The sequence below is a fragment of the Bombina bombina genome, chromosome 6 (assembly GCF_027579735.1).
Source record: "Bombina bombina isolate aBomBom1 chromosome 6, aBomBom1.pri, whole genome shotgun sequence".
In the NCBI taxonomy this organism is placed as follows: domain Eukaryota; kingdom Metazoa; phylum Chordata; class Amphibia; order Anura; family Bombinatoridae; genus Bombina; species Bombina bombina.
Window position 1 is genome coordinate 856,163,858 of NC_069504.1, and position 18,209 is coordinate 856,182,066.

The 18,209-nt window shown below is 38.2% G+C and overlaps 1 protein-coding gene across 1 annotated transcript in view; it reads right to left on the minus strand.

The window, feature by feature from the left end:
- Positions 1–2,122: 2,122 nt before the first annotated feature.
- The window catches only part of GUCY2D (guanylate cyclase 2D, retinal), a 149,171-nt gene continuing 133,084 nt past the window's right edge, over positions 2,123–18,209 (minus strand). The window contains exons 19-21 of the mRNA XM_053719487.1: positions 17,858–17,889; positions 7,019–7,186; positions 2,123–2,166 (exon numbers count right to left, since the gene is read on the minus strand). Of these exons, the coding sequence (XP_053575462.1) occupies positions 2,123–2,166; positions 7,019–7,186; positions 17,858–17,889 (244 nt within the window). The remainder of the gene's footprint in view (positions 2,167–7,018; positions 7,187–17,857; positions 17,890–18,209) is intronic.

Genomic DNA, 18,209 nt, shown 5'->3' on the forward strand with positions numbered 1-18,209 from the left:
TAAAGTGCTAAGAATAGTAAAACTTAACACAACCTAGTTAACAGTGGTTCCCAGACCGCATGTCTTGTTGCTATATTTTGCCAGGATAATCAGGCACGCCATATAGACCTCCCCCGATAGGGGGAGTAACAGGGATTAAAGTGCTAAGAATAGTACTACTTAACACAACCTAGTTACCATGGGTCCCAGACCGCATGTTTTGTTATTATACTTTGTCAGGGTAGGTATATATCTAACAAATCTATCTATTTATCTTCTATCAATTCTATCTAAGAATCGATAATCAAGAAGGCCATATAGGGTAATCATGAAGGCCATATAGACCTCCACCGAAAGGGGGAGTAAGAGGGATTAAACTGCTAAGAAAAGTTTTACTTAACACAACCTAGTTACCATGGGTCCCAGACAGCATGTCTTGTTGTTATATTTTGTCAGGGTAATCATGCAGGCCATATAGACCTCCCCCGATAGGAGGAGTTACAGGGATGAAAGTGCTAAGAATAGTACTACTTAACACAACCTAGTTACCTTGGGTCCCAGACCGCATGTTTTGTTATTATATTTTGTCAGGGTAATCATGCAGGCCATATAGACCTCCCTTCATAGGGGAGTAACAGCGATTAAAGTTCTAAGAATAGTACTACTTAACACAACCTAGTTACCATGGGTCCCACACCACATGTTTTGTTGTTATACTTTGTCAGGGTAATCATGCAGGCCATATAGACCTCCATCGAAAGGGGGAGTAAGAGGGATTAAAGTGCTAAGAAAAGTTTTACTTAACACAACCTAGTTACCATGGGTCCCAGACCGCGTGTCTTGTTGTTATACTTTGTCATGGTAATCATGCAGGCCATATAGACCTCCCCCGATAGGAGGAGTTACAGGGCTGAAAGTGCTAAGAATAGTACTACTTAACACAACCTAGTTACCATGGGTCCCAGACCGCATGTTTAATTATTATACTTTGTCAGGGTAACTATATATCTAACAAATCTGTCTATTTATCTTCTATCGATTCTATCTAACTATCAATCTATGTATATCTATCTATCCTATCTATCTATCTATCTATCTATCTATCTCGTGTCCGGACTGTTTTGAGACAGCCACTTGTGTTTTTGAAAAATTTGAAGTAGGAGGACAGACCAATCATCTTCTTCCATCTCCCTGTTCCAAAAATGCAGGCCATATAGACCTCCCCCGACAGGGGGAGTAACAAGTTGTAGTAAACTGCTAAGAATAGTACTACTTAACACACCACGGGTCCCAGACCGCATGTCTTATTGTTATACTCTGTCAGGGAAATTATATATCTTTCAAATCTATCTATTTATCTATCAAATCGATCTAACTATCAAACGTATCTATCAAATGTATATTGCATCTATTGATCGATGTAATTCGTATCTATAGAATGTAATTCTTATGATCTTTGGATCGATGTAATTCGTATCTATCAAATGGATATTGCATCTATTGATCGATGTAATTCGTATCTACCAAATGTATATTGCATCTATTGATCTATGTAATTTGTATCGATCATATGTATATTGCATCGATTGAGCTATGTAATCTATGTATCTATTTATCAAATCTATCTATCTCGTGGTTGTGCAAATGGACTGTTTGTGGTTGTTTGTGGTGCGTTACACTTGGAGTTTGGTCTGTCACTGTGAAGCGGGCGTAACCCTTACACTACCTGATCGATACGACATCATAACTGATGTTTTAAAGCACGTTATTGCAAACAATTTAGGAATGTTAGGTGATTTAGGCCCTTTATGGGTTAAAAGCAGACTCTGCATCAACTATGTAATTTTCCATGGGAGTTTTGACATGGATCCCCCTCCAGCATGCCACAGTCCAGGTGTTAGTCCCCTTGAAACAACTTTTCCATCACTATTGTGGCCAGAAAGAGTCCTTGTAGGTTTTAAAGTTCGCCTGCCTATTGAAGTCAATACCGGAAGTTCGAGTCCGCCGTTCGCAAACCGAAATTTTTAAGTTTGCGACATCACTACTCCGGATGTTGGCAGTGATGCTGATGTGGATGGGCATATTAACAGCATTGTGATGTCGGGAGTGATTTCACCAGTCATGTGGAAAAAACTGTAACAGGCTACTGCAGAAGATGAAACTCTTCAAAATGTGATACAAGCCATACTTTCGACAAATAAGAAAATATACATGTCAAAACAATGAGTTGCACAAAGGGATGAACTACCCCTGCTTGACAATGAACTCTTGAAAGGAAGGAGATTGGTAATTCCAGTTTCTCTCCGACAAGAAATGCTACAAAAAATACATAAATCACTTTTAGGGATACAAAAATGTAAGAGGAGAGCAAGTTATTTTCTGGCCTTCAATGATGAGTGATATATCAACTGCAGTCTCTTCATGTTTCACCTGTCAGTCATTTTAGCCAGCCAGTCCAAAAGAACCTTTACTGCAGGAAGATATGGCGAAGATTCCTTGGCATACAGTGGAGTGGGAGTGAATTTGTTTTCACTTGATGGACATGATTACCTAGCAATGCTAGACTTTTACTCATCGTACCCTGAGGTTGCCAAACTCAGGAATACGTCATCAGAGCATGTATGCAGGAAATTACAAGCTATATTTTCAAGATTTGGCATCCCTATAATCCTAAAAACAGACAACAGACCCCAGTTCTCCTGCAGGTACTTTAAGGCATTTTCTGAAGAGTTTGGATTTCTTCACAGAACATCAGTTCCCAAATATCCTTAAGGGAATGGATTAGCCGAGTGCAGAGTCAAATTTATTAAGAGATTATTTACAAAGTCTAGTCACTCAGGTGAGGAGCCACAGGTAGCTTTGCTTTAATTATTTAGCAACATCTTTGGAAGGGGCAAATCTCCTGAAGAATTATTCTTCAGGCGTCAGATAAAGAGAAAGCTACCACAATTGCATTTGACACAGTATCGTCATGGCAGAAACTTGCATACTTCCTATATAGAAAAGAAAGAAGGAATAAGGGAATGTCAGAAAAGGAACTATGACAAAAGTGCAAAGAATGTAAAAATGCTGCACATTGGGGACACTGTAAAGATCTGGACAGGTCATTGAGTGAGGTCAACACTGGATGAATGAAGTTGTAGTGCTGCGTAATGTTGCAGACAGGTTCTTTGAAGTAAAGACAAAGCACAGAGTGGTGTTGAGACATAATCGGAAACATTTCTTCTTAAAGATACCAAATCATTCTCTGAACCAAACACAGTCATTGGACATGGATTGGTAAAGCAATACCGAGGATTCAGAAAAGGCTATTCCAGAGTCATCTTTTGAGGATACTGACAGTACAGAGAACATTTCTGCCCCAGTACAGTATCATGGTGGAACAGTACAACAGTCCTCACAAGGGGACCAACCTACTTCAAGCGGCAGAGCAGTCAGAAGGCCACAAAGACTCATTGAATAATGTTAACTGCATTTGACACTAATTAATGTCTATTTCATTTTGTGTTATACTTGGTTTAGTTGTTCTAGGTTGATAGTCATGCCAGAAAATGTAGACCTTTTGTTTTTGCGAAAACTTGTTCTATTACTTATTCTAATACTTGTTAATGTATAATGTTTGTGTTGTTGTTTGTTTTGTTTAGATAACGAAAGATGTGCTGAGATGAGCCTGTAATGCAGATGCATAAGGGTCAGATAACAGAGGGCTGATGCACCAGGAAGTGCTCAGCTCGGCAGCAGTCAGGAAGAGCTCAGCAGACAGAAAGCAGCTCAGGTGTTGTGGCTCAGAAATAATAAATATGTTGATTTAAAAGAACTTTGTGGATCATTTCAATACATCATACAGCTGAACAACACAGAAATTAAATTCACAACCCCAATAATGTTTTTTTAATGCACTTAACATAAATCAAAAAGGCAAAAAAATCAAACTGAGGCAGCTGTCTGAGGAACCTTTCTACCAAAGCCTGCTTCAGAAGAAGCAAACACATCAAAATGGTAGAATTTGGTAAAAGTATGCAAAGAAGACCAAGTAGCTGCCTTGCAAATCTGATCAAATGAAGCTTCATTCTTGAAAGCCCAAAAAGTGGCAACTGACCTAGTAGAATGAGCAGTAATCCGCTGCGGTGGAGGCTGACCTGCTTCAAAGTAAGTTTTGTGAATCAAAAGTTTCAATCAAGAAGCCAAATAAACAGCAGAAGCTTTCTGACCGTTTCTAGAGCCAGAAAAAAAACTAAAAGTTTGTCTAAAGTCCTAAGTAGCATCAATATAATATTTCAATGTCCTAAAAACATCCAAAGAATGCAAATATCTCTCAGAAGCATTCATAGGATTAGGACACAAAGAAGGAACAACAATCTCTCTGCTAATGTTGTCTGGATCCTTAAAAACCTGTTCAAAGCTTTTAGATCTAGAACTGGTCTGAAAGTACATTCCTTCTTTGGAACAATGAAGATATTTGAATAAAATCCTATCCCCTGTTCCTGCAAAGGAACTGGAACAATCACTCCAATATCTTCCATATCTGAGACAGACTGAAGAAAAGCTTGAGGTTTTGGTCAGAAAAAACCCTTCCTCTTGGAGACTTTTTCTGAATCCTATTCAATATCCCTGAGAAACAATATTCTGAAACTAGGGGTCTGAAGCAGCCTCCCAAAAAAGGCTGATGCAGCAGTTGTGAAACAGCGGTCACAAAGACCACTGCTCCATAACCTGTCCGCCTGCTCTGAGCAGGCGGACAGACATCACCGGAAATCAACCCGATCGAGTACGATCGGGTTGATTGACACCCCCCTGCTGACGGCCGATTGGCCGCGAGTCTGCAGGGGGCGACATTGCACCAGCAGCGCTTGTGAGCTGTTGGTGCAATGCTGAATACGGCGAGCGTATTGCTCGCTGTATTCAGCTAGGTCTGTCGGACCTGATCCGCACTGTCGGGTAAGGTCTGACAGACCTTGATAAATATGCCCCTTTATCTGCCCCCTACCAGAACTTCTGGATAGGGGGCCGCACCTTCATGCAGTTTTGGTAGTAGGGATTGGGATATATTTTTTTGTCATGCTTTGACTTGTTCCAGTTAGCATTAGGTCTCCAGACTGAACCAGAGGAACCTTGCTTTGAGTAGAGGAGTCAGCTTTTTGTTTTTTTTTCTGATGAAAGGAATAAAAATGAATAGAAACTTTAAATTTTCCTCTAGACTTTCTTCCTTGAGGAAGATTAGCCTCTTTACCACCAGTAACAGTAGATATAATAAAATCTAAATCAGAGCCAAAATTACTTCTTTCTCTGAAAGGAAAGAGATATTAATCTATATTTAGACACAGTATCAGCAGACCAAGATTTAAGCCACAAGGCTCTCCTGGCAAGGACTGCCAATGACGTACATTTTACATTAATATTTATATCAAATACAGCATCACAAATAAAACAACTGGCACTCTTAAGCAAGCCCAAAAGATTTGCACTAGCAGAGTCTTCAGAATACTAAAGACTAAACAACCAGTAAGCAGAAGCATCAGCAACAGAAATAGCTGGCCTGAGAATATAACCTGCACATACAAAAAGGCCCTTTTATGAAAATACACTATCTTTCTTGTCTAAACCATCTTTAAAAGTAGTACTGTCTTCCAAGGGCATAGTAGAATGTTTACCCAGAGTGGAAATGGCCCAATAAATTACCAGCAGATAAAGGTTATCCCTTTTAAAACCTTGCAGAAGGAGTAAACTAATTACCTGGCTTAGACCATCAGGTACAGGTAAAACCTCAGGAAGATTAACAGGTCTTAAAAACGTTTCCACCCTATATCCTTTTTACTTATTTGAGTACCAATCCCTAAATCCAGCATAGTTTCCTTGTGTTTTTAATGTGTAACTATTTTTTAACTGCCTTAATAAGTTATATTTTAATTCTAACTATGCCTATTAACCTGTTCTATTTCAAGCAAATTTGGAAAGTGAGTGATTGAAGTTGTACATTAATATTGGTCTTGCACTGATACGTTTGTAACATATTTTATCAAGTACACAGCACCTATACCCAGAAAATTACTATTATTTATATAGTTATTGTAATTATATGTGAAACAAATTACCTACTATAGGGTATTTCCACATTCACTATTGGTATAGCGCCGTTAGTTTTTTTTACAATTCTGATGGTGCCTGGGACTCTAAACTTGTAATGTTTGCCATTTTCTTTGTGTGTGTTTGTAGTAACCCCTTGTGAAAATACCAAAAATGTTATTGTTTTAAAAGATAGATAATCCCTTTATTTACTATTCCCCAGTTTTGCAAAACCAACACTGTTATAGAAATATACTTTTTACCTCTGTAATTACCTTGTATCTAAGCTTGGGCAGACTGCCCCCTTATCTCAGATCTTTTGACAGACTTGCATTTTAACCAATAAGTGCTGACTCTTTAAGAAATCCACATGAGTAAGCAACAATGTTATTTATATGAAACACGTGAACTAATGCACTCTAGCTGTGAAAAACTGTCAAATGCATTCAGATAATGGCTTAGAAAATAGCACATGAGCCTACCTAGGTTTATCTTCAACTAAGAATACAAAGAGAACAAAGCCATAACAGAGTCACGCTAACGTGAAAACGTATGCAGACTGCAAATTAGCCTTTTCCTTATTTCTTTTGTTATCTGAAAAAAGGGGTCTTTGGAAACCACTTGACAGGGTACAATCAGAATAAACACAAGCATTTTGTACAATACTAGTTATAGGTGATATTATATCATGTTTAGTCATATACATAGTCCATATGTATTAACAGTATCAAACCAATGTATTATTACATTATTGTAATATAACTTACAAAATTACTTTAAAAATTATTAAAGCAGGGACATATTAATTGAATCCAAAAAATATTATTATAGAAAGCATTCTATTATATTATACATTATTATTTTTAAATTAGGAAGGAGGCAAACTCTAACTTTTTATTTAGGCCTTTAAGGGACAGGGTTTGGAGGTTATACATTAATCTCATTACTTTTTGGAGGAGGATATTGTCGATATTACCTCTCCTTCTACTAAGTTTCACTGATTCAATGCCAATAAAGTTCAGGCTATCAATCTTAGAACCATGACATTGTGCAAATTGTCTCGCTACTGGGCTATCGATATTAAAGTCCTTAATATCATCATAATGTTCAGTTATACGTGAACAGAATTCTCTATAAGTTTTGCCTACGTAGAAAAGTGGGCAGGAACAGGATAACAGGTATATCACACCTGTAGTTGAACACTTAATAAATGACTGAATTTCATATACTTTGTTAGTATTAGTATGGAAAGTTTTAGTCTTTTTGACAAACTGGCAGCATACACAGTGGTTGCAGGGAGAACATCCCACTATTCTTTGGGAGTACGATTCCAACCAATTATTAATTTTGACCTGGTTAAACTCACTTCTTACCAATAAATCTTTCAAATTATTGGCCCTACGTGCCGTCATCAGAGGATAATCATCAACAAATGCCAATTATTATGCAGAATAGATCTATTTTTTTCCCCAATGAGAATTATATTTCGTGATGAACCTTATCTTTGTTTCAGCATTATCATTACTAGATTTTTGAGTTTGAAAAAGTAGTTCTGTTCTTTTTTTAAATTTTGCTTTAAACAATGCTCTTTTTATGAATCTCCTAGAGTAACCCCACTCATGGAATCTGCTGGCCATCTCACTAAGAGCCAATAGGATTTTTTCAACTTTAATTCCAATTGGCTGATAGAATTCATCCGTCTGGATGAAGATTTCTCCCGGCTTTGTTGAGGACTTCTTGCCGCTTGGATGAAGACTTCTCCTGGCTTCGTTGAGGATGGATGTCCGGTCTTCAAAAACTGTAAGTGGATCTTCTGGGGTTAGTGTTAGGTTTTCTTAAGGGTTTATTGGGTTGGTTTTATTTTTAGCTTAGGGTTTGGGCTAAAAAAAGAGCTAAATGCCCTTTTAAGGGCAATGCCCATCCAAATGCCCTTTTCAGGGCAATGGGGAGCTTAGTTTTTTTTTAGATAGGATTTTATTTGTCGGGTTTGGTTGTGTGGGTGGTGGGTTTTACTGTTGGGGGGTTGTTTGTATTTTTTTTTACAGGTAAAAGAGCTGATTTCTTTGGGGCAATGCCCCGCAAAAGACCCTTTTAAGGGCTATTGGCAGTTTAGTTTAGGCTAGGGCTTTTTTATTTTGGGGGGGCTTTTTTATTTTGATAGGGCTATTAGATTAGGTGTAATTAGTTTAAATATTTGATTATTTCTTTTTTATTTTGTGTAATATAGTGTTTATTTTTTTTTAAATGTAGTTAATTGTATTTAATGTAATTTATTTAATTGTAGTGTAAGGTTATGTGTTAGTGTAAGACAGGTTAGGTTTTATTTTACAGGTAAATTTGTATTTATTTTAACTAGGTAGCTAGTAAATAGTTAATCCCCCAAACCTGTTGATGATACCTAGGTATAGGTAGCCTGAGGAAACAGCCTTTGTAGCTGAGAAACTAGTTGCAACTGTTTTTAAACAATTGTTTTTATATTGGGGTGTTGTCAATTCACATCCCTTGAATTTTTAAATAAATTGTTATTTTTATGGAAGTCTAAGCCTGATTGTTTGTTTGGAGATATTGGTAACCATCATCCTGCTGCAGGATCAGTGTAACTGGGTCACTGTGATTCCCCAGCCTGCCTCAATCAGCACATAGGTGCTGCTCCCTTTGTGAGTATACAATCTTCAAGTTTGCCCATTTGTGCCATTTATATTACATTATTGCACTAGGAGGTGCTCCCCCATCTCTTTTTTGATTTCTTGTTCAGATTCTACATTTGTTTCCATTCAAGCTCCATCATCCAATCGCTGGATCAGTGTAGCTGGGTCACTGTGATTCCCCAGCCTGCCCCAATCAGCACATAGGTGCTGCTTATTTTGTGAGTATTATCTTGCAATATTGCACTAGGAGGCGTCCTCTTTTCTTTGTGATTAATTTCCACAGATGTTCAGTAAATAGTTAATAACTATTTAGTAACTAGTCTACCTAGTTAAAATAAATACAAATTTACCTGTGAAATAAAACATAAGCTAGATACAATATAACTATTAGTTATATTGTAGCTAGCTTAGGTTTTATTTTACAGGTAAGTATTTATTTAGTTTTAAATAGGAATAATTTAGGTAGTAATTGTAATTTTTATTTGGAATAATTTAAATTATGTTAAAGTTAGTTGGTGTTAGGGTTAGACTTAGGGTTAGGTTTAGGGTTTAATAACTTTAGTATAGTGGTGGTGATTTTGGGGGCAGCAGATTAGGGGTTAATAACAGTAATGTAGGTTGTGGCGATGTTAGGGACAGCAGATTAGGGGTTAATAATATTTAACTAGTGTTTGCAATGCGGGAGTACAGCATTTTAGGGGTTAATATGTTTATTATAGTGGCGGCGATGTCGGGAGCGGCAGATTAGGGGTTAATAATTTTATTTTAGTGTTTGCGATGCGGGAGGGCCTCAGTTTAGGGGTTAATAGGTAGTTTATGGGTGTTAGTGTACTTTGTAACACTTTAGTTATGAGATTTATGGTACAGCTTTGTAACATTAAAGCCATAACTACTGACTTTCAGTGTACGGTACGGATCTTGTAGTTATAGGGGCCTATCTATCAAGCTCCAAATGGAGCTTGAGGCCCCATGTTTCTGGCGAGCCTGCAGGCTCGCCAGAATCACCAGTTATGAAGCAGCGGTCTAAAGACCGCTGCTCCATAACCCTGTCCTCCTGCTCTGATGAGGCGGACAGGAATCACCGGAATTCAACCCAAACTTGTGAGCTGCTGGTGCAATGCTGACTACAGAGAGCGTATTGCTCTTCGCATTCAGCGATGTCTGTGGTACCTGATCTGCACTGTCGGATCAGGTCCGACAGACATATGATAAATAGGCCTCATAGGCTGTACCTCTCACTTTTTGGTCGGACAGGCAAACTCGTAATACCGACGCTATGGAAGTCCCATTGAAAAAGGAATTTTTGAAAGCTGCGGTAGTTACGTTGCATTACAGCCAAAAAAGTGTGCGGTACAGATATACCTGCAAGACTCGTAATACCAGCGGTAGTGAATAAGAGCCATAACGCTGCTTTTTCACTCATAACGCAAAACTCGTAATCTAGCCGAAAGTATGTAAAATTCAGTAATTTATTAAGTGTTCAACTACAGGTGTGATATACCTGTTATCATGTTCCTGCCCACTTTTCTACGTAGGCAAAACTTATAGAGAATTCTGTTCATGTATAACTGAACATTGTGATGATATTAAGGACTTTAATATCGATAGCCCAGTAGCGAGACAATTTGCACAATGTCATGGTTCTAAGATTGATAGCCTGAACTTTATTGGCATTGAATCAGTGAAACTTAGTAGAAGAGTAGGTAATATCGACAATATCCTCCTCCAAAAAGTAATGAGATTAATGTATAACCTCCAAACCCTGTCCCCTAAAGGCCTAAATAAAAAGTTAGAGTTTGCCTCCTTCCTAATTTAGAAATCTGTAAATACTCTTTTATGCATGCATTCTCCTCAGCCATTCTTTTAATTCCCAGCAATATGTGAACCTTCAATGTGTAATATAATAGAATGCTTTCTATAATAATCATTATTGAATTTAATTAATATGTCCCTGCTTTAATCATTTTTAAAGTAATTTTGTAAGGTATATTGCAATAATTTAATAATACATTGGTTTGATCCCGTTAATACATATGGACTATGTATGTGATTGAACAAGGTATAATATCACCTATAACTAATATTATACAGTAAAGTGAGCAACCGGTATTGCTCAAAGCAAAGTTCAGAACTATGTTGTGTGCTGAGAGAGACTGTCACCTTTGCGACATGTAGTGTTAAATGGAGTGACAAGTCTGTATATAAGAGTTGCAAACCAGGAGAAAATACAGCGGATAAATCTGCGTTTAAGCACTGAGTAAAGGCAAGCAAGCAATGTGACGGCTAATGTGGCTGTGCAAGCAATATACCTTGAAGCAGTCACTTTAGATGTATGCATCAAAACCTCTAGTGTTCCTGAGTAGCCCAGCTGTAAAATGTGATCTCACAAGCCACCCGCTATTAGACATGCAGAAGTAAAATGATGTAGCAATTGGTGATATTATTGGCCTGTCAGCTCGTTGTCCGTAGCGTTAATCAGGCTCAGAGTTAAGCACAATTCCACATCTCCGTGGCATAAAGCTATGTCATAACAAAAACTTTCAAGTGATCACATGCAGATTCTAAAGAGGCATACTCACAGTGCTGGGGTTCCGCTGTTCTTATAGCTTTTAAATTCCTAAGTGTCAGTCTCATGCAAGCGTAAAGAATACTCACAGTGCCGGGGTTCCGCTGTTAAACATTTAGTGCAATCCCAGGTGTCAGTGGCAATTTTTAAAACACTACTCAGCCTCTCTCCTTAACGCACACCTTCTCCAATCAGCTGGGATCATCCGGGTCAGCTGTAATCCGTGTCGGCTTGTGCGTGCTGGCGGAAGTGGAGTCCCTGTACTCCACAGTAAGTGCAAAACAAAAGAGTATCCAAAGCGCGTCCAAGTTAGAGAAAAGAGTCCCTTGATTTCCAATGCATAGGTAAAAAACAAGCCTTTATTGTGAAAATTCTACAGGATAAAACATGGTCATAAAAACTCTCAGCAGAGAGACAAGTGAAAAAGGTCTGACCGGTTTCGGCCCAGTGTGGCCGTAGTCATAGACAGATAACAGGTATTCAAAGAACACACCTTATATACCTGTTAACCACTCCCCATCTGGGAGTGGTATAGAAAGAGTAGATTAAAAACAAACTCGTTGCTCTAAGCTATTAAGAAAAAAGGGGGTATATGTTATAAATATAAATATATAATAACAAATGGAGATTCAAATAGATAATCAAATATAAATATGGACTGTAGGCATGAGTGATGATATTCACTTAAAGGTAAATAGATAAATAAATAAATTAATAAATAAATTAATTAATAAATGTATACATACATCATTACATAAATACATAGACTAATCTGAACCTACTAGGAGATAACAGAAAAAAGTGGAATATGTATATTAATAGATGTAGGAACAAATATCATGATGGCCAGTGAAGCCACTAATTCATAGATATAAATAATAACATTAATTTTGCAGATGTATTAAAGAGACAACAATCCATATGAAAAAATAAAAAATTATTATTAATAAATAGATGTCTAAATATGAACTAGAGAGCCAAATAATCAAATGGCCAAACAGAGAATTGAACATAAAATGCTTCATACACTAAACCTAAATATTTATTTATATCATGAGGATGTAAAGTTATACACAACACACCTAAGCCTTATGATATACCTGCCAGCCCAAAAAAGAGTTGATTATAAATGGCTATCGCCTAGATTTAGAGTTTTGTCGGTAACGACCCGCGTAGCTAATGCTGGCTTTTTTCTGGCCGCACCTTTAAAATAACTCTGGTATTTAGAGTCCACAGAATGGCTGCGTTAGGCTCCAAAAAGGGAGCGTACAGGCATATTTAACGCCACTGCAACTCTCGATACCAGAGTTGCTTACGGACGCGGCCAGCCTCAAAAACGTGCTCGTGCACGATTCCCCCATAGAAAACAATGGGGCTGTTTGAGCTGAAAAAAAACCTAACACCTGCAAAAAAGCCGCGTTCAGCTCCTAACGCAGCCCCATTGTTGTCTATGGGGAAACACTTCCTACGTCTGCACCTAACACTCTAACATGTACCCCGAGTCTAAACACCCCTAACCTTATACTTATTAACCCCTATTCTGCCGCCCCCGCTATCGCTGACCCCTGCATATTATTTTTAACCCCTAATCTGCCGCTCCGTAAACCGCCGCTACTTACATTATCCCTATGTACCCCTAATCTGCTGCCCCTAACACCGCCGACCCCTATATTATATTTATTAACCCCTAATCTGCCCCCCGCAACGCCGCCTCCACCTGTCTACACTTATTAACCCCTAATCTGCCGACCGGACCGCACCGCTATTATAATAAAGTTATTAACCCCTAATCCGCCTCACTAACCTTATAATAAATAGTATTAACCCCTAATCTGCCCTCCCTAACATCGCCGACACCTAACTTCAAACATTAACCCCTAATCTGCCGACTGGAGCTCACCGCTATTCTAATAAATGTATTAACCCCTAAAGCTAAGTCTAACCCTAACACTAACACCCCCCTAAGTTAAATATAATTTAAATCTAACGAAATAAATTAACTCTTATTAAATAAATTATTCCTATTTAAAGCTAAATACTTACCTGTAAAATAAACCCTAATATAGCTACAATATAAATTATATTTATATTATAGCTATTTTAGGATTTATATTTATTTTACAGGTAACTTTGTATTTATTTTAACCAGGTACAATAGCTAAAATAGTTAAAATAATTACAAAATTACCTGTAAAATAAATCCTAACCTAAGTTACAATTAAACCTAACACTACACTATCAATAAATGAATTAAATAAAATACTTACAATTACCTACAATTAAACCTAACACTACACTATCAATAAATTAAATTAAATACAATATCTACAAATAAATACAATGAAATAAACTAACTAAAGTACAAAAAATAAAAAAGAACTAAGTTACAAAAAATAAATAAATAAATACACCTACTCTAAGCCCCCTAATAAAATAACAAAGAACCCCAAAATAAAAAAATGCCCTACCCTATTCTAAATTACTAAAGTTCAAAGCTCTTTTACCTTACCAGCCCTGAACAGGGCCCTTTGCGGGGCATGCCCCAAAGAATTCAGCTCTTTTGCCTGTAAAAAACCCCACATACAATACCCCCCCCAACATTACAACCCACCACCCACATACCCCTAATCTAACCCAAACCCCCCTTAAATAAACCTAACACTAAGCCCCTGAAGATCTTCCTACCTTATCTTCACCATACCAGGTTCACCGATCCATCCAGAAGAGCTCCTCCGATGTCCTGATCTAAGCCCAAGCGGGGGGCTGAAGATGTCCATGATCCGGCTGAAGTCATTATCCAAGCGGGAGCTGAAGAGGTCCATGATCCGGCTGAAGTCATCATCCAAGCGGGAGCTGAAGAGGTCCATGATCCGGCTGAAGTCATCATCCAAGCGGGAGCTGAAGAGGTCCATGATCCGGCTGAAGTCTTCTATCAACGGCATCTTCAATCTTCTTTCTTCCGGATCCATCTTGCAGACCTCCGACGCGGAACATCCTGCTGGCCCGACGGACTACCGACGAATGAAGGCTCCTTTAAGGGACGTCGTCCAAGATGGCGTCCATCGAATTCCGATTGGCTGATAGGATTCTATCAGCCAATCGGAATTAAGGTAGGAAAATTCTGATTGGCTGATGGAATCAGCCAATCAGAATCAAGTTCAATCCGATTGGCTGATCAAATCAGCCAATCAGATTGAGCTCGCATTCTATTGGCTGTTCCGATCAGCCAATAGAATGCGAGCTCAATCTGATTGGCTGATTGGATCAGCCAATCGGATTGAACTTGATTCTGATTGGCTGATTCCATCAGCCAATCAGAATTTTCCTACCTTAATTCCGATTGGCTGATAGAATCCTATCAGCCAATCGGAATTCGAGGGACGCCATCTTGGATGACGTCCCTTAAAGGAACCGTCATTCGTCGGGAAGTCGTCGGAAGAAGAGGACGGATCCGCGCTGGAGGTCTTCAAGATGGAGCTGGTCGTCATCGGATGAAGATAGAAGATGCCGCTTGGATCAAGATGGTTGCCGGTCCGGATCGCCTCTTCTTCCCGGATAGGATGAAGACTTTGGAGCCTCTTCTGGACCTCTTCAGCTGCGAATGATGGATGTCTAGCCCCCGCTTGGGTTGGATGAAGATTTTGGAGCCAGGACCGATCGGTGATACCCGGTGAGGTGAAGATAAGGTAGGAAGATCTTCAGGGGCTTAGTGTTAGGTTTATTTAAGGGGGGTTTGGGTTAGATTAGGGGTATGTGGGTGGTGGGTTGTAATGTTGGGGGGGGTATTGTATGTGTTTTTTTACAGGCAAAAGAGCTGAATTTCTTGGGGCATGCCCCGCAAAGGGCCCTGTTCAGGGCTGGTAAGGTAAAAGAGCTTTGAACTTTAGTAATTTAGAATAGGGTAGGGCATTTTTTTATTTTGGGGGTCTTTGTTATTTTATTAGGGGGCTTAGAGTAGGTGTAATTAGTTTAAAATTGTTGTTATTTTTTCTAATGTTTGTAAATATTTTTTTATTTTTTGTAACTTAGTTCTTTTTTATTTTTTGTACTTTAGTTAGTTTATTTAATTGTAGTTATTTGTAGGAATTGTATTTAATTTATTTATTGATAGTGTAGTGTTAGGTTTAATTGTAGATAATTGTAGGTATTTTATTTAATTAATTTAATGATAGTATAGTGTTAGGTTTAATTGTAACTTAGGTTAGGATTTATTTTACAGGTAATTTTGTTATTATTTAACTAGGTAACTATTAAATAGTTCTTAACTATTTAATAGCTATTGTACCTGGTTAAAATAAATACAAAGTTGCCTGTAAAATAAATATTAATCCTAAAATAGCTACAATGTAATTATAATTTATATTGTAGCTATATTAGGGTTTATTTTACAGGTAAGTATTTAGCTTTAAATAGGAATAAGTTATTTAATAAGAGTTAATGTATTTCGTTAGAATAAAATTATATTTAACTTAGGGGGGTGTTAGGGTTAGGGTTAGAATTAGCTTTAGGGGTTAATAAATTTAATAGAGTAGCGGTGAGGTCCGGTCGGCAGATTAGGGGTTAATAATTGAAGTTAGGTGTCGGCGATATTAGGTAGGGCAGATTAGGGGTTAATACTATGTATTAGAGGGTTAGTGAGGCGGGAGTGAGGCGGATTAGGGGTTAATAACTTTATTATAGTAGCGGTGAGATCTGCTCGGCAGATTAGGGGTTAATAAGTGTAGGCAGGTGGAGGCGACGTTGAGGGGGGCAGATTAGGGGTTAATAAATATAATATAGGGGTCGGCGGTGTTAGGGGCAGCAGATTAGGGGTACATAGCTATAATGTAGGTGGCGGCGCTTTGCTGTCGGCAGATTAGGGGTTAATTATTGTAGGTAGCTGGCGGTGACGTTGTGGGGGGCAGGTTAGGGGTTAATAAATATAATATAGGGGTCGGCGGTGTTAGGGGCAGCAGATTAGGGGTACATAAGTATAACGTAGGTGGCGGTCGGCAGATTAGGGGTTAAAAATATTTAATCGAGTGGCGGCGATGTGGGGGGACCTCAGTTTAGGGGTACATAGGTAGTTTATGGGTGTTAGTGTACTTTAGAGCACAGTAGTTAAGAGCTTTATGAACCGGCGTTAGCCCAGAAAGCTCTTAACTACTGACTTTTTTCTGCGGCTGGAGTTTGGTCGTTAGATTTCTAACGCTCACTTCAGACACGACTCTAAATACCGGAGTTAGGAAGATCCCATTGAAAAGATAGGATACGCAATTGACGTAAGGGGATCTGCGGTATGGAAAAGTCGCGGCTGAAAAGTGAGCGTTAGACCCTTTAATCACTGACTCCAAATACTGGCGGTAGCCTAAAACCAGCGTTAGGAGCCTCTAACGCTGGTTTTCACGGCTACCGCCAAACTCCAAATCTAGGCCTAAGGGTATTAACCATCTCTAAAGTGTCAAGGAAAATATGTGGAGAGTCAGGCACTATCTGTGCCAGTAATTGATAATGTCGAATTCCGAATTGAAACCCTTAGGCACCAGGCTACCGAGCGTGTGAATCCAATAGATCTCTTGCCTGGAGAGGATATGAAGTAAATCACCTCCCGGATTAGAGAGCATCTCTCCTACGTTTCCCAGGAAAGGGCTTTTTCTGCTCTATCCAAACACTTTTTGGATGTACATATGGGAGATGTTGGAACCTTCAGGTGGCGGGCTATCAAGTCTGTGTCCAGACCACCTAGGGGAGGTGATTTACTTCACATCCTCTCCAGGCAAGAGATCTATTGGATTCACAGGCTCGGTAGCCTGGTGCCTGAGGGTTTCAATTCGGAATTCGACATTATCAATTACTGGCACAGATAGTGCCTGACTCTCCACATATTTTCCTTGACACTTTAGAGATGGTTAATACCCATAGCCATTTATAATCAACTCTTTTTTGGGCTGGCAGGTATATCATAAGGCTTAGGTGTGTTGTGTATAACTTTACATCCTCATGATATAAATAAATATTTAGGTTTAGTGTATGAAGCATTTTATGTTCAATTCTCTGTTTGGCCATTTGATTATTTGGCTCTCTAGTTCATATTTAGACATCTATTTATTAATAATAATTTTTTATTTTTTCATATGGATTGTTGTCTCTTTAATACATCTGCAAAATTAATTTTATTATTTATATCTATGAATTAGTGGCTTCACTGGCCATCATGATATTTGTTCCTACATCTATTAATATACATATTCCACTTTTTTCTGTTATCTCCTAGTAGGTTCAGATTAGTCTATGTATTTATGTAATTATGTATGTATACATTTATTAATTAATTAATTTATTAATTTATTTATTTATCTATTTACCTTTAAGTGAATATCATCACTCATGCCTACAGTCCATATTTATATTTGATTATCTATTTGAATCTCCATTTGTTATTATATATTTATAACATATACCCCCTTTTTTCTTAATAGCTTAGAGCAACGAGTTTGTTTTTAATCTACTCTTTCTATACCACTCCCAGATGGGGAGTGGTTAACAGGTATATAAGGTGTGTTCTTTGAATACCTGTTATCTGTCTATGACTACGGCCACACTGGGCCGAAACCGGTCAGACCTTTTTCACTTGTCTCTCTGCTGAGAGTTTTTATGACCATGTTTTATCCTGTAGAATTTTCACAATAAAGGCTTGTTTTTTACCTATGCATTGGAAATCAAGGGACTCTTTTCTCTAACTTGGACGCGCTTTGGATACTCTTTTGTTTTATAACTAATATTGTACAAAATGCTTGTGTTTATTCTGATTGTACTCTGACAAGTGGTTTCCAAAGACCCCCTTTTTTTCGGATTACAAAAGAAATAAGAAAAAAGGCTAATTTGCAGATTGCATAAGTGTTCATTTTAGTGTCACTCTGTTATGGCTTTCAAAAATCACTTTACAGCTGCTGTGATTGACGTATGGATATCAC